Below are 21,887 nucleotides of genomic sequence, written 5' to 3'. Positions count from 1 at the left end.
GGCTGTTTTCTCTTGATTAGGTTTGGAGGGTGAATTTATCGGTTTTCATTTTAGGGAACAGATTTCTGCTTTTGGTTTAACATCCTTTCAGTAGTTTTAATGTTCTGTTTTTAATTTTGATGGATGTTTTATACTTAAAATCTCATCTTACCTACACTGTAGTGGTTTGATTGAGTGAGTAAGTAAGAGGTGGGGGAGATGTGTGGTGATGAAGGGAGTGTTCTTGAGAGAGCAGAGGGTGTGACATATTGGTTTGGACTTGTGGAGAGGGTGAGTGAGCAGGAGTTGATAAAGAGGATATATGTGCCAGAAGTGGAGGGAACAAGGAGAAGTGAGAGATGGAAGGATGGAGCAGAAAAGATTAAGAGCATTTGGGACCTGAACATGCAAGAGGGTGAAAGACGTGCATGGAATAGAGTTAATTGATACGAAGTGGTATACTGGTGCCGATGGGCCGTGAATGGGCCGAACCAGGGTATGTGAAACGGCTGGGGTAAACCATGGAAAGGTCTGTGGGGCCTGGATGTGGATAGGGAGCTGTGGTTTTGATGACAGCTAGAGAATGTATGTGAGATGATGTCGTCTTTCTTTGTATGTTTCCTGGCGCTACCCCCACTGATGCAGGGGGTGGCGCTGGGAATGGATAAAGGCAAGCAAGTATGAATATGTACATGTGTATATGTTTATGTGTATGTATATGTATGTATGTGTATGTATATGTATATTTATGCATTTGTATGTGTATGTGTATATATGTGAGTCTTTCTTCATGTTCCCTGGTGCTACCTTGGTAATTTGGGAAATGGTAATCAAGTGTAATGGTAATAATGATAATAATTTTGTACTTAAACATGAAGTAGAATAGTATTAAGGGTTTTTATATTTTTCATGTATGTTCAGTAAGCATTATTCATAATTCTTTCCTGTTCTTACAACAACTTTAGTACTTTGGTACACTGATAGAATTTAGATATTTATGCTCTACAGGGTGAAGTGCCGTATCTGAAGGATCGTTGGTGCCAGTATGATGCTAGTATGGTCTTCTTTTTATGGATCTCAGTCATTCTACAGATGTTTGAGCAGATGACTGATTGGGTGAACAAACACAGCTATTTATCTGTGTTACGTGCTCCAAGACCCCTTATAGTTGTCCGCCTTATACGCATCTTTCTTAAGTTTTCCATGCCAAAGAACAGATTAAAGCAAATTGTCAAGTAAGTTGTGAATGTTTGTCAGATTAATTTCCTTGATAAGTTCTTGGGAAAAATGAGTATTATGGGATATTATAATGCATTTTTATTGTTTAATTATCTCTTATTTTTCTTGAACTTACTTTACATGCTTATACTTTTACTTTCAGACGTTCAAGCCAACAGATATATAATGTGACTTTATTTTTCCTGTTCTTCATGTCCCTTTATGGGCTTCTAGGAGTACAGTTGTTTGGAGAACTTCGGAATCACTGTGTGAAGAATGATACTGATGCTGAGTAAGTTTGCATATATTGGTTTTGAAATGATTTCCTTACAAGGATTATAATGTTTATTTAACACTATTATTTGACAGTGAAACGTAACACCCAACTCGAATGTAAGATATGAGATTATGCTGTAAAATATGGATATGAATGTGCAGATGTTCAGACTAATTATTCCAAGTTAGTATCCATTTGAAATTACACTTTTTACAGTTCAGAGAGAGAGAGAGAGAGTTCTACACTTTCAGGCCTATCTCTTGAACTCTTTACTATTGAGTAGCTTTTTAAACAATTGTATTCTGCCTGCACTTACAATTTCATTAGTTAGTCTATTGCACACATTCACCACCTTCAAAGTAAAACAGGACTTCTTTTCATCCTTACTAACCAGCTTCTTGGTAGGCTTTTTGTTTGAGCTCTGGTTATTCTGTGGTGTCCAACTGATGCAGAAACTTTGATGCTGTAATGTTGTCACCCCATATCTTGTCTCCTCCAACATTGGCAGATTTCCAGCTTGCACTCTCTTACTTTAGCTCAGCTCTTTTAATTCAAATTCCACTTTGGTTGCCATTCTTTGGACTTTCTCACTTAGATTTTTGTGGTTGTGTAGGTATGATGACTTTAGAAGCATAATTCAGTTTTTGTGTGATATTTTGAATAGTTTGCAAAACATTTGCTTATCCATACACTTAAATGCACTTCTTGTATTTGATTAGCAAACATATTGCCTCCTTAGCAGTAATTGTAAGAGATTATATGATGGCACAAGGAGTAAGATTTAAACCATATGAATGCTTAAGAAAATGAACAGTTTGATAGAGAAGATTGATGAATGTAGAAAGTTAAATATAAGATCATGGAAAATACCAAATTCTTGTTGCAAATAACTGTGTATACAAAGAATCTTGAAAATGCTAATAAGAGCCATATATATCCCTGGTGATAGAGGAGAAAGAATACTTCCCACAGAGAAGTGGGCCAAATGAGGATATACCCTCTAAGGCCCACTCCTCTGTTCTTAATGCTACCGCACTAATGCAGGATATGGTGAATACGTATAGGAAAAAAAAGGGAATCATAGTACATTATCAGTACTTAGTTGCAGTGTCTGACCCTGAGTGTGCATGTGCTTTCACTTCCATTTCTTAAAGCACACACTAATATGCTTGCACAAGATGAAGTTTCAAGATACCCATGGAATAAGCAGAATAAGAAAGATGAATAGAATCTCTGTAAGGAAAAATAGGAGAGCTTGAACAAATTCTACAATGCTTTTCCCATCTCCCTGCCTGTGTAGCACCAACTGGTCGCCAACAAAGACAGGGACTCCTCATTGGCGAAAGTTTTTCCCAGGGTATTAAACATCTTCCCCACGTCTTGCGAGCCACCTTCCTCTTGCATGACCCTATAATTGGCTGGCCCTTCAAGGAGCTTATATACATTAGACACAGCCTCATGGCCTCTATAGGCTAACATCTCTTAATGTATATTTAGTGACTAGCATAGCATAGAGGTGCCCCTGTAGGACTACTACTTCCAACCCCAAGTCCCTGTGGCTCCTCCTTTCAGGGACTGGAACCACCAAGTATGGTCCCTACTTCCAACCCTGGTTTTCCATAACTCATATTGCGCTGACACATTGGCCCCATCTTTCCCTACACAGACATCCTTACACTCCCCAGGATAAACCAGACACCCCTCCAAGTCTTTGTCCCCTAGGCCAGGGGCAATCCTTCCTGCTTCATACTCTATAACTGACAAGAACAAAAAAGAATAAACCCTCCAAGGGTGTGGGAAGAAGTCCCTGTCCGTAGGTTTCCCATATGCTCTATTGGATCTAGGGCATACCACCTCTGTGCATGCCACCTGACCCTCAGTCAGATTCTGCCATGCTCAGCCATTCCACTTCACCATCCACAGTGGTGTTTGACCTCCCAAACTCTTGTTTGGTAGCTCTCAATTCTGGTTGATGTTAAGTGGGCTAGGGGATGCAACATGTGTTGTACTTCAGGATGAAATGGAGGATTTTGTTTTGAGCTTCAAGTGCTTAACAAAGCTGGTTCGCTAGTGCCTTAAACCATTATTGGCTGTCTGCAGATGTTAAAGAATTGAAGAATGGTGTAGATGAAAAGGTGAATGAGATGTTGTAGGGTGGAGATGAAACTGCTCAGAATTTGTATGATAGCCTAGAAAAATGGTTTTTGGTGCCTGATGATTAGACAGATGCAGTAGTTGTTCTACTGTATAAAGGAAAAGGGAATGTAAGAATTGTAAAAAATTATTATTATTTTTTTTTTATTTTGCTTTGTCGCTGTCTCCCGCGTTTGCGAGGTAGCGCAAGGAAACAGACAAAAGAAATGGCCCAACCCACCCCCATACACATGTATATACATACACATCCACATACACAAATATACATACCTATACATCTCAATGTACACATATATATACACCCACAGACACATACCTATATACCCATGCACACAATTCACACTGTCTGCCTTTATTCATTCCCATCGCCACCTCGCCACACATGGAATACCATCCCCCTCCCCCCTCATGTGTGCGAGGTAGCACTAGGAAAAGACTACAAAGGCCCCATTCGTTCACACTCAGTCTCTAGCTGTCATGCAATAATGCCCAAAACCATAGCACCCTTTCCACATCCAGGCCCCACACAACTTTCCATGGTTTACCCCAGACGCTTCACATGCCCTGATTCAATCCACTGACAGCACGTCAACCCCGGTATACCACATCGATCCAATTCACTCTATTCCTTGCCCGCCTTTCACCCTCCTGCATGTTCAGGCCCCGATCACTCAAAATCTTTTTCACTCCATCTTTCCACTTCCAATTTGGTCTCCCACTTCTCCTCGTTCCCTCCACCTCCGACACATATATCCTCTTGGTCAATCTTTCCTCACTCATTCTCTCCATGTGCCCAAACCATTTCAAAACACCCTCTTCTGCTCTCTCAACCACCCTCTTTTTATTTCCACACATCTCTCTTACCCTTACATTACTTACTCGATCAAACCACCTCACACCACACATTGTCCTCAAACATCTCATTTCCAGCACATCCACCCTCCTGCGCACAACTCTATCCATAGCCCATGCCTCGCAACCATACAACATTGTTGGAACCACTATTCCTTCAAACATACCCATTTTTGCTTTCCGAGATAATGTTCTCGACTTCCACACATTCTTCAAGGCTCCCAGGATTTTCACCCCCTCCCCCACCCTATGATTCACTTCCGCTTCCATGGTTCCATCCGCTGCCAGATCCACTCCCAGATATCTAAAACACTTTACTTCCTCCAGTTTTTCTCCATTCAAACTTACCTCCCAAATGACTTGACCCTCAACCCTACTGTACCTAATAACCTTGCTCTTATTCACATTTACTCCCCTTTCTTCTTTCACACACATTACCAAACTCAGTCACCAGCTTCTGCAGTTTCTCACATGAATCGGCCACCAGCACTGTATCATCAGCGAACAACAACTGACTCACTTCCCAAGCTCTCTCATCCACAACAGACTTCATACTTGCCCCTCTTTCCAAAACTCTTGCATTCACCTCCCTAACAACCCCATCCATAAACAAATTAAACAACCATGGAGACATCACACACCCCTGCCGCAAACCTACATTCACTGAGAACCAATCACTTTCCTCTCTTCCTACACGTACACATGCCTTACATCCTCGATAAAAACTTTTCACTGCTTCTAACAACCTGCCTCCCACACCATATATTCTTAATACCTTCCACAGAGCATCTCTATCAAGTCTATCATATGCCTTCTCCAGATCCATAAGTGCTACATATAAATCCATTTGCTTTTCTAAATATTTCTTACATACATTCTTCAAAGCAAACACCTGATCCACACATCCTCTACCACTTCTGAAACCACACAGCTCTTCCCCAATCTGATGCTCTGTACATGCCTTCACCCTCTCAATCATTACCCTCCCATTTAATTTACCAGGAATACTCAACAAACTTATACATCTGTAATTTGAGCACTCACTCTTATCCCCTTTGCCTTTGTACAATGGCACTATGCAAGCATTCCGCCAATCCTCAGGCACCTCACCATGAGTCATACATACATTAAATAACCTTACCAACCAGTCAACAATACAGTCACCCCCATTTTTAATAAATTCCACTGCAATACCATCCAAACCCGCTGCCTTGCCAGCTTTCATCTTTCGCAAAGCTTTTACTACCTCTTCTCTGTTTACCAAATCATTTTCCCTAACCCTCTCACTTTGCACACCACCTCGACCAAAACACCCTATATCTGCCACTGTATCATCAAACACATTCAACAAACCTTCAAAATACTCACTCCATCTCCTTCTCACATCACCACTACTTGTTATCACCTCCCCATTTGCGCCCTTCACTGAAGTTCCCATTTGCTCCCTTGTCCTACGCACATTATTTACCTCCTTCCAGAACATCTTTTTATTCTCCCTAAAATTTAATGATACTCTCTCACCCCAACTCTCATTTGCCCTCTTTTTCACCTCTTGCACCTTTCTCTTGACCTCCTGTCTCTTTCTTTTATACATCTCCCACTCAACTGCATTTTTTCCCTGCAAAAATCGTCCAAATGCCTCTCTCTTCTCTTTCACTAATAATCTTACTTCTTCATCCCCCCACTCACTACCCTTTCTAATCAGGATATACATAAGTATATGTATGTAAGTAGGAGAGATGGCCAGAGAGCGTTATTGGATTACGTGTTAATTGACAGGCGCATGAAAGAGACTTTTGGATGTTAATGTGCTGAGAGGTGCAACTGGAGGGATGTCTGATCATTATCTTGTGGAGGCTAAGGTGAAGATTTGTATGGGTTTTCAGAAAAGAAGAGTGAATGTTGGGGTGAAGAGGGTGGTGAGAGTAAGTGAGCTTGGGAAGGAGACTTGTGTGAGGAAGTACCAGGAGAGACCGAGTACAGAATGGAAAAAGGTGAGAACAATGGAAGTAAGGGGAGTGGGGGAGGAATGGGATGTATTTAGGGAATCAGTGATGGAGTGTGCAAAAGATGCTTGTGGCATGAGAAGCGTGGGAGGTGGGTTGATTATTATTATTATTATACAAAATTGCTATTTATTATATTTTTTATAGAGAACTTACATACATTCCCATGGAACAGTTGTACCTAACTATTAAATCTAGTTGAGCAGTAACTGTATTCTTAGGAGCCCAAGTAGTACATACATTCTAAGAAATGTGAACCATTGTGGTGTGAAACTAATATAACAAAGACAAGAAAGTAAGTTTTTTAATAATTGCCTTAGGTGATTTCTAGTGTTTGTACAATATCATTAAGAAATTAAAAAATGCAGTGAAGATTAAACCTTCCTTTACCTCTTTCTGATATTTGCATGTGCACACTTCAAAAATGACCAAGTTATGATTCTACTAAATGTTATAACCTCTGTTATCTAAAATACCAGGGGAATCAGCCATTTTGGATAAGAAAAAATTCAAGTTTGATTTTTTCATTTTAATGTACAGTATTAAATCATTAAGATTTTTCAGTATTTTAGAATAGTATTCTACCTATTTGTAGATATTTTACATTGAGGAAATGTCAGTATATGTAAGCAAATAAGCACTACTGAATGCCTCAGTCTTTTGCTGCTGCTCGGTGATGTCGTGATGTTCGTCATCCCAGAGTTGAAATCCTTCATAAGTGCCTCCTTTGACTCACCCTTAGCTAGCCTCCTGCACAACTCCCTCTTCATTTTAAGGCTTAAAACATTCCTCTTGCACTTTGTGTGGGACACAGACAGCTTTGAGGAGCTGTCAGGCAGTTGCTAATGATGTATGTAAGTGTCCATTGTCTACAATATAAATCCAGGGTGTACAAAATATACAAATGTGGAAGACTAGCACACAGCACTGCACCAGAAAGCATGTGAAAGATGATAAAAAAAATCACCAGTGCCACAAAACACCAGGTAATGAGAACACTAATTGCTGCAATGTGGTGTGTGCATGCATATTGAAATATTTTTACTTATTTACATTTTTGATTTGTTTGACCAAAATTGATTATTATTTTTTACATTTCCTTGTCTCAAATTATGCATAACAAAGGTTTTACTTCACTGTAATCTATTTCTGGATTACAACTGGAGTGTTTATCTCCAGTCATGAGTCAGTGTAGAGATATTTCATTCCAGTTTTACAGATGGGCTGAGGATGCTTATGAGTGAAATGAGGAGTTTTATGCATCTGATCCCCCTCATGGATTTAGTATTGGATGAAATTATTATTATTCTATTTTATGTGATCCCCCTCATGGATTTTGTATTGGATGAAATTATTATTATTCTATTTTATACACTCACCTTTTTTACCTTGATTAAATAGTTCCAAGAACAAAAGACTAAGTCTTTGAGGAGATATCTTCTTTTGCTAATATTTCTGTTTCATCTTTTAGAAACATAAAAGAAGAATTTCCAATCCCCTACACCCACCCCTGTTGATTGCCTTGTATAACCTGAGTCAATTTGATTGATAAAGACTCTCTTGAAAGCTTTTGATTGCTTTTCTCATATCTGTTACTTTAATTTTTTTATTTGACAGGAACATTACTTTGAATAGTCTAGCTATTCCTGACACATTCTGCTCGACTGAAACAGACTCTGGATATCAGTGCCCTGAAGGAATGAAGTGTGTACCCCTGAAGCTAGCAAAGAAAATCAGTGGTTTTAATGGATTCAATAATTTTGGTATGTTTTTGTTTTTGTGTCTCCATGGAAAAGTTATACATTGTCTAAGATTTATTGTATTTCTTGAGATTATTTCTCTAAATGAGAACTGCTTTGAAATTGAAATGTTTATAAATGTCATTTATTGAAAAAGGAAAGACATGCTTATAATTCTTATTTGTGGACTTTCCAGCAACAAGCATATTTACAGTCTACCAAGCAGCTTCTCAAGAAGGTTGGGTATTTATCATGTACCGAGCCATTGATTCCTTGCCTGGTTGGAGGGCAACATTTTTCTTCACCACCATGATCTTCTTTCTTTCGTGGCTGGTCAAAAATGTTTTCATTGCTGTTATCACTGAAACCTTCAATGAAATGCGTGTGCAGTTCCAACAAATATGGGGCATTCGTGGACATATCCAGCAAGAAACATCAACACAGGTATAGAATATTGATTTTACAAATTGTTACAGATTCATTTTGCAGTGTTATCGTGGTAATGAATCATATTAGAAATTTAGTAAATAGTATACATTTCTCCCCTGTGCAGTATGTCTCATAGGCTAAAGGGATACTCAAGGATATTCTCATGGAAAATTGGAGTTGTCCGTCAAACCTTCTGTCTTTGTAGTGGGAAATGCTAGCTTTTCCTCCTGTAGCAAATTTTCCCAACTAGGTAGCAGCATCTTCCTCATTTTGCACCTTCCTTCATCATATGGGGGAGTGCCACAGAAATGATGTCGTTGAGCTATTCACCCATAGGCTCCTGGCAGCTCAGAATTCACTTAAATCATGCAGTAACCAGATGTTTCAGACCAGAATTTTATCTTCCCTTGGATAAGTATCCTTCTTTCTTTATTTTTATATTTTCATGAAGTTCTTTCAAGGTAGTAGTTTGGAGGCAGCCAACAATGAGGGAGGTATATTACTATTACTTCCTACTTGGGTATTGGGAGGGTTATTGACAGCAGCATAGTGAGCCAGCACTTCAGTGATTGTCGAGCTGCACTCTTCTGACCCAGGTAGCTGTTTTTTCTCTCTGCCTGCCTACATGCAGACTACTGGCATTCAGTCCACAAACATACAATCTCCTTGTCATATATGACACTTGACAACACTTAACTCACACAGCTCATTATTTGTAACTCTAGATTTTCCTGTGGCGAGCATTATGTGCTAACCTTGCCTTGTGGCAAAATGGTAGGTGCAGTAGACAGAAGTAGTAGGCAGGAACATTTTAGCTTTAGTATTAGGTAGAAACAATAGGTAGTAGTAGTTAGGAGGAGAATTAGGTAGAAGTAGTCGGTAGGAGCATTGGTAGGACCCTCTGTAAACACTACGTAGGGTTGCCCTCGGCCAGTGGCCTGTTAAGGGTGAGGCACTGAATGCTAAGAAGCAGCACTGGAGTTCACTAGTTCTGGAGACTCTACTGCCATGGCTGCCCCCTTGAGGGAGTTTCAATTGGAATTCATGTCAATGTAGATAGATAGTTTATTCAAGTTATGGTATACTGTAAGTGTGTTTAAGTTAGTATTCTTGGATAAATGGCTGTCAGGTATGAAGAAAAATACATATCTATATATGACTGGGAGATGTATAAAAGAAAGCAGCAGGAAGTCAAAAGAAAAGTGCAAGAGGTGAAAAAGAGGGCAAATGAGAGTTGGGGTGAGAGAGTATCATTAGATTTTAGGGAGAATAAAAAGATGTTTTGGAAAGAGTTAAAGTGCATAAGACAAGAGAACAAATGGGAACATTGGTGAAGGGGGCAGATGGGGAGGTAATAACAAGTATTGATGAAGTCAGAAGGAGATGGAGTGAGTATTTTGAAGGTTTGTTGAATGTGTTTGATAATAAAGTGGCAGATATAGAGCGTTTTGGTAGGGGTGGTGTTCGAAGTGAGAGGGTCAGGGAGAATGGTTTGGTAAACAGAGAAGAGGTAGTGAAAGCTTTGAGGAAGATGAAAGCTGGCAAGGTGGTGGGTTTGGATGGTATTGCAGTGGAATTTACTAAAAAAGGGGGTGACTGTGTTGTTGATCAGTTGGTAAGGATATTCAGTATGTGTATGGATCATGGGGAAGTGTGTGAGGATTGGCAAAATGCATGCATAGTCTCAATGTACAGAGGCAAAGGGGATAAACCTGAGTGTTCAAATTACAGAGGCATAAGTTGGTTAAATATTCCTGGGAAATCATATGGGAGGGTATTGATTGAAAGGGTAAAGGCTTGTACAGAGCATCAGATTGGAGAAGAGCAGTGTAGTTTCAGAAGTGGTAGAGGATGTGTGGATCAGGCGTTTGCTTTGAAAAATGCCTGTGAGAAATACTTAGAAAAACTGATGGATTTGTATATAGCATTTATGGATCTGGAGAAGGCGTATGATAGGGTTGATAGAGATGCTTTGTGGAAGGTCTTAAGAGTATATATTGTGGAAGGTAAGTTGCTAGAAGCAATGAAAAGTTTTCATTGAGGATGTAAGGCATGCATATGCGCAGGAAGAGAGAAAAGTGATTGGTTCCCAGTGCATGACAGTTTGCGGCAGGGGTGAATGATGTCTCCATGGTTGTTTGATTTGTTTATGAATGGGGTTCTTAGGGAGGTGAATGCAAGAGTTTTGGAGAGAGGGGCAAATATGTAGTCTGTTTTGGATGACAGGGCTTTGAAAGTAAGACAGTTGTTGTTCGCTAATGATACAGCTCTAGTGACTGATTCATGTGAGAAACTACAGAAGCTGGTGACTGAGTTTCGAAAAGTGTGTGAAAGGAGAAAGTTGAGAGTAAATGTGAATAAGAGCAAGGTTGCTAGGATCAGTAGGGTTGAGAGACAAATTAATTGGGAGGTAAGTTTGAATGGAGAAAGACTGGAGGAAGTGAAGTGTTTTAGATATCTGGGAGTGGATTTGGCAGCGGATGGAACCATGAAGCGGAAGTGAGTCACAGGGTGGAGGAGGGGGCGAAGGTTCTGAGAGCATTGAAGAATATGTGGAAGGCAAGAACATTATCTCGGAGAGCAAAAATGGTGTGTTTGAAGGAATAGTGGATCCAACAATGTTATATGATTGTGAGGCATGGGCTATAGATAGGGTTGTGCGGAGAAGGGTTGATATGTTGGAAATGAGATGTTTGAGGTCAATATGTGGTGTGAGGTGGTTTGATCGAGTAAGTAATGAAAGGGTAAGAGAGAGGTGTGGTAATAGGAAGAGTGTGGTTGAGAGAGCAGAAGAGGGTGTGTTGAAATGGTTTGGACACATGGATAGAATGAGTGAGGAAAGATTGACAAAGAAGATAGATGTGTCAGAGGTGGAGGGAACGAGGAGAAGCGGGAGACCAAATTGGAGGTGAAAGGATGGAGTGAAAAAGATTTTGAGTGATTGGGGCCTGAACATACAGGTTTTGGTGCATTACACATGACAGTTAGAGACTCAGTGTGAACAAATGTGGCCTTTTTTGTCTTTTCCTGGTGCTACCTTGCTGGATGGGATGGGATGCTATTTCTTGTGTAATGGGATGGCAGTGGGAATGTATGAAGGCAGCAAGTATGAATATGTGCATGTGTATATGTCTGTGTATGAATATGTTAAAATGTATATGTATGTATATATGCATGTATGGGTGTTTATATGTATATATGTGTATGTAGGTGGTTTGGGCCATTCCTCGTCTGTTTCCTTGCGCTACCTTGCTGACGCAGGAGACGGCAATTAAGTTTGAATGGAGAAAAATTGGAGAAGTGTTTTAGATATCTGGGAGTGGACTTAGCAGTGGTTGGACCCATAGAAGCAGAAGTGAGTCACAGAGTGGGGGAGGGGGTGAAGGTGCTGAGAGCAATGAAAAATGTGTGGAAGGAGAGAACAGTATCTTGGAGAGCAAAAATGGGTGTGATTGAATGAATAGTAGTTCCAAAAATGTCATATGGTTGTGAGGCATAGGCTATAGGTAGGGTTATATGGAGGAAGGTAGATGTGTTGGAAATGAAATGTTTGAGAACAATATGTTATGTGAAGTGGTTTGATCAAGTAAGTAATGAAAGGGTAAGAGAGATGTGTGGAAATAAAAAGAGCATGGTTGAGAGAGAAGAAGAGGGTGTTGAAATGGTTTGTACATGTGGAGGGAATGAGTGAGGAAAGATTGACAAAGAGAATATATGTGTCAGAGGTGGAGGGAACTGGGAGAAGCGGGAGATCAAATTGGATGTGGAAGGATAGAGTGAAAAAGATTTTGAGTGATTGGAGCCTGAACATACAGGAGGATGAGAGGCGTGCAAGGAATAGAGTGAATTGGAATGATGTGGTATACCCGGGTTGATGTGCTGTCAATGGACTGAATCAGGGCATGTGAAGCATCTGGGGTAAACCATGGAAAGGTCTGTGGGGTCTGGATATGGATAGGGAGCTGTGATTTTGTTGTATTACACATTACAGCTAGAGACTGAGTGTGAATGAATGTGGCTTTTTTGTCTGTTTTCCTGGTGCTACCTCCCTGAAGCAGGGGGTAGCGATGCTGTTTCCTGTGGGACGGGGTAGCAACAGGAATGAATGAAGGTGAGCAAGTATGAATATGTACATATGAGATACATGTATATGTCTTTGTATGTGTATGTATATGATGATATGTATATGTATGTATATGTGTGTATATGGGCATTTATGTGTGTATGTGAGTGGATGGGCCATTCTTTGTTTCCTGGCGCTACCTCGCTGACACTGGAAATGGCAATTATGTATTATAATGATGATAAAAGATATATATATTTTATCATTATTTCATCATTATTATTATTATTATCCCTCCACCTGTGACACATATATCCTCTTTGTCAACCCTTCCTCACCTATTCTTTCCATATGTCCAAACCATTTCAACACACCCTCTTCTGCTCTCTTAACCACACTATTTTTATTACCATACATCTCTCTTACCCTTTAATTATTTGCTCAATCACACCATCTCACACCACATATTTATTTATTAATTTTTTTATTATACTTGATTGCTGTTTCCCGTGTCAGCGAGGTAGCGCTAGGAACAGATGAAGAATGGCCCTCCCACTTTCATACATATATATGTACATAATGCCCATAAATGCACATATATATATACATATGCATAACATATACACATATACATACATGCATATACATATGCATACACAGACATATACACATATACACATGTACATATTCATGCACATGTACATATTCATACTTGCTTGCCTTCATCCATTGTACGTGATTGCTGTTTTGCATGTTAGCCCCAGGAAACTCACTAAGAACGACCCTTCCACCCAAATACCCTTATATATACATACACACATACACATACATATACATGCATATACATATACATATCATCATATACATATATACATGCTTATACATTCACATACATACGCTTACATACATACATACATACATATATACACATTGCATGAGTTCACAGTGATGCATGTAATCTAGTACTTGCCGATAACCACAAAGAAAATTGAACACGATAATTCCCAAGTGCATTTTTGCATATTGATCATGTTGTCAGAAGAGATAGAAGATGTAGAACACTCAGTTGATATACAAGGAAGAGATAGAAAACATAGAACAGTCAACTGATACACAAGGAAGACATGATTGATAAATGAGCATTACCAGATGCTGGTGTTCAGGTCTGGCATCATGCCTGTCATAGAATTTTATTATGTGAACAGGAAAGGGAACTATTTACATATTCTGGTAATGGTAAAGCTATCCAGTTTGTATGTACCTTCAATAATATTAGTGTTACAATTCTTTGTGTATTTGATGATAGAAGGTTCACTGATATTTCACATGGTGAAGGAGTTACAGTTTTATCTATCTGTCTATATCTCTAATGCCAGTTACAATTGGAACTCCCTCTAAGGGGTGGCCATGGCAGTAGAGTCACCTTATGAAACATTTCATCCATTACCATATTTTATTTAACAGTACTGTACAGGTATTTACTCAGTGGACTTTATACTCTTATACTGTACAGGTACTTATACTGTGGACTTGATATGTACAGTATTCTGTTTCCCACACACATTGAGAGATATGTGTACAAAGCAAAGTACAGACAGCAACTAGTGCTCTTGTTAGTGGTGCAGCAGGTGAGTGGGAGAGATTTTGTACTCACCATTATTCTGCTGGAAGGTGACACCATGTGTTGCTCCACATGAATTGACAATTTCAGATCACAATTTGGAATGTTTTTCGAAAATTACAGTATTTTCCTCTGCTAATTAATCTGAATAACCAACATTTTACTCTACAGGGTCTGGCCACTGTGTGTGATGCTGAATTTGTGTCACAGTTCACTATATATTTTTTGATTACCATAAAATTTGGTTCAGTATTTCTGTGCCAGAAAAAATAAAGTACTGATTAATTTTTGCCACATCTTGAACAAAGAATTAGCAGGGTTTCTTATATTTGACAGCAGACTGTTTGCTTCTTCCACAGTTTCTGTAATATGTAGGTTTGGTGATAGATTGGGCACAGTGTTGACCACTTAACCCCTTTCCTTTTATTTGATAATCACATTGAGGCCTTCTTTCACCTCCTACACTTACTTGGATTGAATCATCCATTCTGGTAAACTGTAAAGGTTATATAGGCCCCCTTTAGGCTAATGCAGTCATCATTATCCTTTATATCTTTCGTGACCTTATCTTTGTAAGCAAACATGTTTAGATGTGGTAGCAATACATGCGACATGTTGTCCACATATGCCAAAAATAGCAGTTAGCCCTAGACCAAGCCCAACAGTATGCCACTTGCACCCCAACCTACTTTGAGGATGCACCTCTTACCTATGTGTACTCTCCCTTCTTATAAGATGGTCTTTTACCAACTAAAGTTGCCCATCCCTTGTTCCTGCCTTCAGGCTTAGCTTTTTTTATGGGGAATAGTATTAACGGCTTTCTGGAAGTCCAAGGGCACAGTATACCCATTTCTCTCTTTCATCTAAGATGGAGTTCATCCTTACATAGAAGTCAAGATTAATTTTGCAAGACCTCTTCTCTCAAAAACCAAGTTGCCTTTCAGTTAGAAAGTTTTGCCATTGAGTGTCAGAATTTCATTGCTTCCATTTATTTTGACCCCGGCACATTTAAAGTGAATTTAACTAGAATTCTTTTGTTATTCCTCATTACCAGCTTTGTAAAAGGGGATTGGAAATACATCAAATTTTTTGTACCTTTAGGTTTTGTCAGGAGATGACCATGGGTGGAAATTACTTTATGTTGACGACAACAAACCTCGAGGATGGGCACCAAAATGTTGTATGAAGGTAGTTGTGAGTGCCGGTTACTACCTCCTTATAATGGCGGCCATTGTCGCTAATGCCATTGCAGCTGCTTCATTAAGTTTCAAACATGATGGGAGAAAGAGAGAGGAGTTTTATCAACATTACTACTATATAGAGGTATGTGACAGTTTTTCATGAGTGAGGAAAGATTGACAAAGAGGATATATGTGTCAGAGGTGAAGGGAACAAGGAGAAGTGGGAGACCAAATTGGAGGTGGAAGGATGGAGTGAAAAGGATTTTGAGTGATTGGGGCCTGAACAAACAGGAGGGTGAGAGGTGTGCAAGGAATAGAGTGAATTGGGATGATGTGGACTGAACCAAGGCATGGGAAGTGTCTGGAGTAAACCATGGAAAGGCCAGTGGGGCCTGGATGTGGATAGGGAGTTCTGGTTCCAGTGCATTACGCATGACAGCTAGAGACTGAGTCTGAATGAATGTCGCCGTTTTTGTCTGTTTTCCTGGTGCTACCTGGCAGAAGTGGTGGTAAACGATGTTATTTCCTGTGTTATGTGGTAGCGATAGGAATGGATGAAGGCAAGCAAGTATGAATATGTACTTGGGTATATATGTATATGTTTGTGTATGTATATGTTGATATGTATATGTATGTATATGTGTGTGTATGGGCATTTATGTATATATATATGTGCATATGAGTGGATGGGCCATTCTTTGCCTATTTCCTGGCGCTACGTCGCTGATGCAGGAAACAGCGATTGAATATAATATAATGAATATTTTTTTTTTTTTTTTTTGTCGCTGTCTCCTGCGTTTGCGAGGTAGCGCAAGGAAACAGACGAAAGAAATGGCCCAACCCACCCCCATACACATGTATATACATACGTCCACACACGCAAATATACATACCTACACAGCTTTCCATGGTTTACCCCAGACGCTTCACATGCCTTGATTCAATCCACTGACAGCACGTCAACCCCGGTATACCACATCGCTCCAATTCACTCTATTCCTTGCCCTCCTTTCACCCTCCTGCATGTTCAGGCCCCGATCACACAAAATCTTTTTCACTCCATCTTTCCACCACCAATTTGGTCTCCCTCTTCTCCTCGTTCCCTCCACCTCCGACACATATATCCTCTTGGTCAATCTTTCCTCACTCATTCTCTCCATGTGCCCAAACCATTTCAAAACACCCTCTTCTGACCTCTCAACCACGCTCTTTTTATTTCCACACATCCCTCTTACCCTTACGTTACTTACTCGATCAAACCACCTCACACCACACATTGTCCTCAAACATCTCATTTCCAGCACATCCATCCTGCTGCGCACAACTCTATCCATAGCCCACGCCTCGCAACCATACAACATTGTTTAACCACTATTCCTTCAAACATACCCATTTTTGCTTTCCGAGATAATGTTCTCGACTTCCACACATTCTTCATGGCTCCCAGAATTTTCGCCCCCTCCCCCACCCTATGATCCACTTCCACTTCCATGGTTCCATCTGCTGCCAGATCCACTCCCAGATATCTAAAACACTTCACTTCCTCCAGTTTTTCTCCATTCAAACTCACCTCCCAATTGACTTGACCCTCAACCCTACTGTACCTAATATCCTTGCTCTTATTCACATTTACTCTTAATTTTCTTCTTTCACACACTTTACCAAACTCAGTCACCAGCTTCTGCAGTTTCCCACATGAATCAGCCACCAGCGCTGTATCATCAGCGAACAACAACTGACTCACTTCCCAAGCTCTCTCATCCACAACAGACTTCATACTTGCCCCTCTTTCCAAAACTCTTGCATTCACCTCCCTAACAACCCCATCCATAAACAAATTAAACAACCATGGAGACATCACACACCCCTGCCGCAAACCTACATTCACTGAGAACCAATCACTTTGCTCTCTTCCTACACATACACATGCCTTACATCCTCGATAAAAACTTTTCACTGCTTCTAACAACTTGCCTCCCACACCATATATTCTTAATACCTTCCACAGAGCATCTCTATCAACTCTATCATATGCTTTCTCCAGATCCATAAATGCTACATACAAATCCATTTGCTTTTCTAAGTATTTCTCACATACATTCTTCAAAAGCAAACACCTGATCCACACATCCTCTTCCACTTCTGAAACCACACTGCTCTTCCCCAATCTGATGCTCTGTACATGCCTTCACCCTCTCAATCAATACCCTCCCATATAATTTACCAGGAATACTCAACAAACTTATACCTCTGTAATTTGAGCACTCACTCTTATCCCCTTTGCCTTTGTACAATGGCACTATGCACGCATTCCGCCAATCCTCAGGCACCTCACCGTGAGTCATACATACATTAAATAACCTTACCAACCAGTCAACAATACAGTCACCCCCTTTTTTAATAAATTCCACTGCAATACCATCCAAACCTGCTGCCTTGCCGGCTTTCATCTTCCGCAAAGCTTTTACTACCTCTTCTCTGTTTACCAAATCATTTTCCCTAACCCTCTCACTTTGCACACCACCTCGACCAAAACACCCTATATCTGCCACTCTATCATCAAACACATTCAACAAACCTTCAAAATACTCACTCCATCTCCTTCTCACATCACCACTACTTGTTATCACCTCCCCATTTGCGCCCTTCACTGAAGTTCCCATTTGCTCCCTTGTCTTACGCACTTTATTTACCTCCTTCCAGAACATCTTTTTATTCTCCCTAAAATTTAATGAATATATTTCCTTATTATACTTGATCACCATTTCCCACGTCAATGAGGTAGTGTCAGGAAACAGACGAAGAATGACCCATCCACTCATATACACATATATATAAGAATAAATGCACATACATGCACATATACATACACATACATATCAACATATACATACATATACATACACATACGTTTGTTTATCAGTAGATAGTGTGCAATACTGCCATCTACCCCCTTTGCTGGCACTTAGGGTGAGCTTGTAATTATCTCCACAGTTTCTAGATGGTAAATATTTTTTTCATTGATATTCTATTATTTTCATATATTTTTCAAAGGGTGTTTTTGTAAAGATTTGGAGTTTTATTTTTTGATGCCATAAGCTGCACTGGGGGAGATGGTAGGGATATCCAAGGCTGCACAAACTAAGTTAAATAAGAAGAGATTTGGGTATGTATAGTTCAGTAACTTCATTAAACCTTTATTTAGTGTTTGTAATTGTATATTTGGTCTCCCACTTCTCCTCGTTCCCTCCACCTCCGACACACATATCCTCTTGGTCAATCTTTCCTCACTCATTCTCTCCATGTGCCCAAACCATTTCAAAACACCCTCTTCTGCTCTCTCAACCACGCTCTTTTTATTTCCACACATCTCTCTTACCCTTATGTTACTTACTCGATCAAACCACCTCACACCACACCTTGTCCTCAAACATCTCATTTCCAGCACATCCACCCTCTGCGCACAACTCTATCCATAGCCCACGCCTCGCAACCATACAAAATTGTGGGAACCACTATTCCTTCAAACATACCCATTTTTGCTTTTCGAGATAATGTACTCGACTTCCACACATTCTTCAAGGCTCCCAGGATTTTCGCCCCCTCCCCCACCCTATGATCCACTTCCACTTCCATGGTTCCATCCGCTGCCAGATCCACTCCCAGATATCTAAAACACTTTACTTCCTCCAGTTTTTCTCCATTCAAACTTACCTCCCAGTTGACTTGACCCTCAACCCTACTGTACCTAATAACCTTGCTCTTATTCACATTTACTCTTAACTTTCTTCTTTCACACACTTTACCAAACTCAGTCACCAGCTTCTGCAGTTTCTCACATGAATCAGCCACCAGCGCTGTATCATCACCAAATTGGAGGTGGAAAGATGGAGTGAAAAAGATTTTGTGTGATCGGGGCCTGAACATGCAGGAGGGTGAAAGGAGGGCAAGGAATAGAGTGAACTGGATCGATGTGGTATACCGGGGTTGACGTGCTGTCAGTGGATTGAATCAGGGCATGTGAAGCGTCTGGGGTAAACCATGGAAAGCTGTGTAGGTATGTATATTTGCGTGTGTGGACGTGTATGTATATACATGTGTATGGGGGTGGGTTGGGCCATTTCTTTCGTCTGTTTCCTTGCGCTGCCTCGCAAACACAGGAGACAGCGACAAAGCAAAAAAAGAAAAAAAAAAAGTTGTATATATTTGCATGTATTACAAACATAATATTTGGGTCCTGCATTAGGTATTTAAAACTCTCTGATAAGGGCACAATGTTCTCAGAACACAGTGTGTGATCATTTCCATAATCTATAAAAACCCCAAATCCAAACATTGATTACTCCTAGGGATTGTGGGTTTTTGATATTCAACCAATGAAATGGGATAATTCCTTGATCCTTGTGCTAGGTAGAGCATGTAGGGTTTTGATTATTATGGTTTACCTGAAGGTAATGATTTTAACATTTTGAGGTCCCTGATTGAGGCAGCTCTTTTTGAATGAAAGAATTCCTTTCTACAAGGGACCATAGCTTCCCTTTACAAATCTCCGTATTCCTTTGAATCTTTAGCTTAATGACTTTTGTTACCTTTATGTTTCAAGTTAATGACTTATATTACCTGTATGTTGTTTCCTACCACCTGTGTATTACCTTTTATGTTGTTTCCTACCACACAGGTGGGATTCACAATGTTCTTTAACCTGGAAGTGATATTCAAAATGTGGTGTTTGGGTCTCCGTGGATATTGGCGTCTCAGTATTCACAAGTTTGAATTACTTTTGGCTATTGGCACAACGCTTAGACTGATACCACAACTCTTCATGACTTCATTTACCTACTTTCAAGTGAGTATGACATTTAATGCACAGATGAGTTTTTTTAATGTGTAATTACCTGTTTGCAGTAACTTGTTTGAGAAGTTCACCTAAGTGGCCCTATCTGTTAAACTTTTTGAAGTATGGAACATTTGATATGTGTAAATGGACCATGACAATAAGGTTTCTGTAAATGTTTTATGTGTTGCCAACTTCTGATCTTGTGAGTCACTGAAAAACATATAATAGAGAATTAGTCTACAAAGTCAAAAGTATGAGGAGTTTATATACATGGAAATTCATGTTTCTATTTGATGTCTGCAAGATGGATTTTGGATTTATTTATGGGGATTTCTGCACTTGATCCACACAATGAAATTATGAATGAAGCTGATTGTAGATAGATATGATCAGATATTGTGTGGTTGTGTTATTCAGACTGAAGCTAAGTTGGCCTGTGCCACTGAATGCCCTAATCACGTGTACAAGTAGGAAGAGAGGAGGGTGATTGGTTCCCAGTGAATGTTGGTTTGTGGCAGGGGTATGTGATGTCCCCATTTGTTTATGGATGAGGTGGATAGGGAGGTAAATGCAAGAGTTTTGGAGAGAGGGGTGATTATAAAGTCTGTTGTGGATGAGAAGGACTGGGAAGTGAGTCAGTTGTTGTTTGCCAATGATACAGCTCTGGTGGCTGATTCTGGTGAGAAACTGCAGAGGTTGGTGACTGAGTTTGGAAAAGTGTGTGAAAGGAGAAAGTTGAGAGTAAATGTGAATAAGAGCAAGGTTATTAGGTTCAGTAGGATTGAGGGCCAAGTTAATTGGGATGTAAGTTTGAATGGAGAAAAACTGGAAGAAGTGAAGTGTTTTAGATGTCTGTGAGTAGCAACTGAGGAACCATGGAAGTGGAAGTGAGTCACAGGGTGTGTGTGTGCGTGTGTGTGTGTGGTGGTGGTGGTGGTGTGTGTGTGTGTGTGTGTGTGTGTGTGTGTGTGTGTGTGTGTGTGGGGAGGGGGGGCAAAAGTTCTAGGAGCAATGAAGAATGTTTGGAAGGAGAGAATGTTATCTTGGAGAGCAAAAATGGGTATGTTTGAAGGAAAAGTAGTTCCACTGATGTTATATGGTTGCGAGGCATGGGGCATGGATTGGGTTGTACAGAGGAGTGGATGTTTATATGTATATGTTTGTGTATGTATATATGTATATATACATTGAAATGTATAGGCATTTATATATGCGTGTATGGACGTGTATGTATATACGTGTATGTGGGTGGGTTGGGCCATTCTTTCGTCTGTTTCCTTGCGATACCTCGCTAATGCGGGAAACAGCAACAAGGTATAATATATAAATAAATAATAAATAATATGTATGTGTGTCTATATGAGTGGTTGGGCCATTCTTTTTCTGTTTCCTGGCGCTACCTCACTGACATGGGAAACATTGATTAAGTATAATAAATATTACCTTTTACATATTACATCTTTTTGTAAATTACATCATGAAAAGTAACCTGAAAGTTTATATATATGGAAACATGTATACAGATATGAGC

General features: G+C 39.9%; 1 protein-coding gene across 1 annotated transcript in view; it reads left to right on the top strand.

Moving 5' to 3' along the window:
• na (sodium leak channel non-selective protein na) overlaps positions 1–21,887 on the top strand; it is a 175,986-nt gene that overhangs the window by 14,672 nt on the left and 139,427 nt on the right. Inside the window, exons 4-9 of the mRNA XM_071665125.1 lie at positions 988–1,214; positions 1,361–1,489; positions 8,104–8,249; positions 8,422–8,669; positions 15,440–15,661; positions 20,198–20,365. Coding sequence (XP_071521226.1) covers positions 988–1,214; positions 1,361–1,489; positions 8,104–8,249; positions 8,422–8,669; positions 15,440–15,661; positions 20,198–20,365 — 1,140 coding nt within the window. The remainder of the gene's footprint in view (positions 1–987; positions 1,215–1,360; positions 1,490–8,103; positions 8,250–8,421; positions 8,670–15,439; positions 15,662–20,197; positions 20,366–21,887) is intronic.

Source organism: Panulirus ornatus, chromosome 9 (assembly GCF_036320965.1).
Source record: "Panulirus ornatus isolate Po-2019 chromosome 9, ASM3632096v1, whole genome shotgun sequence".
Lineage (NCBI taxonomy): Eukaryota > Metazoa > Arthropoda > Malacostraca > Decapoda > Palinuridae > Panulirus > Panulirus ornatus.
Note: the sequence above shows the minus strand (reverse complement) of the source record. Positions and strands in the feature narration are given on the sequence as shown.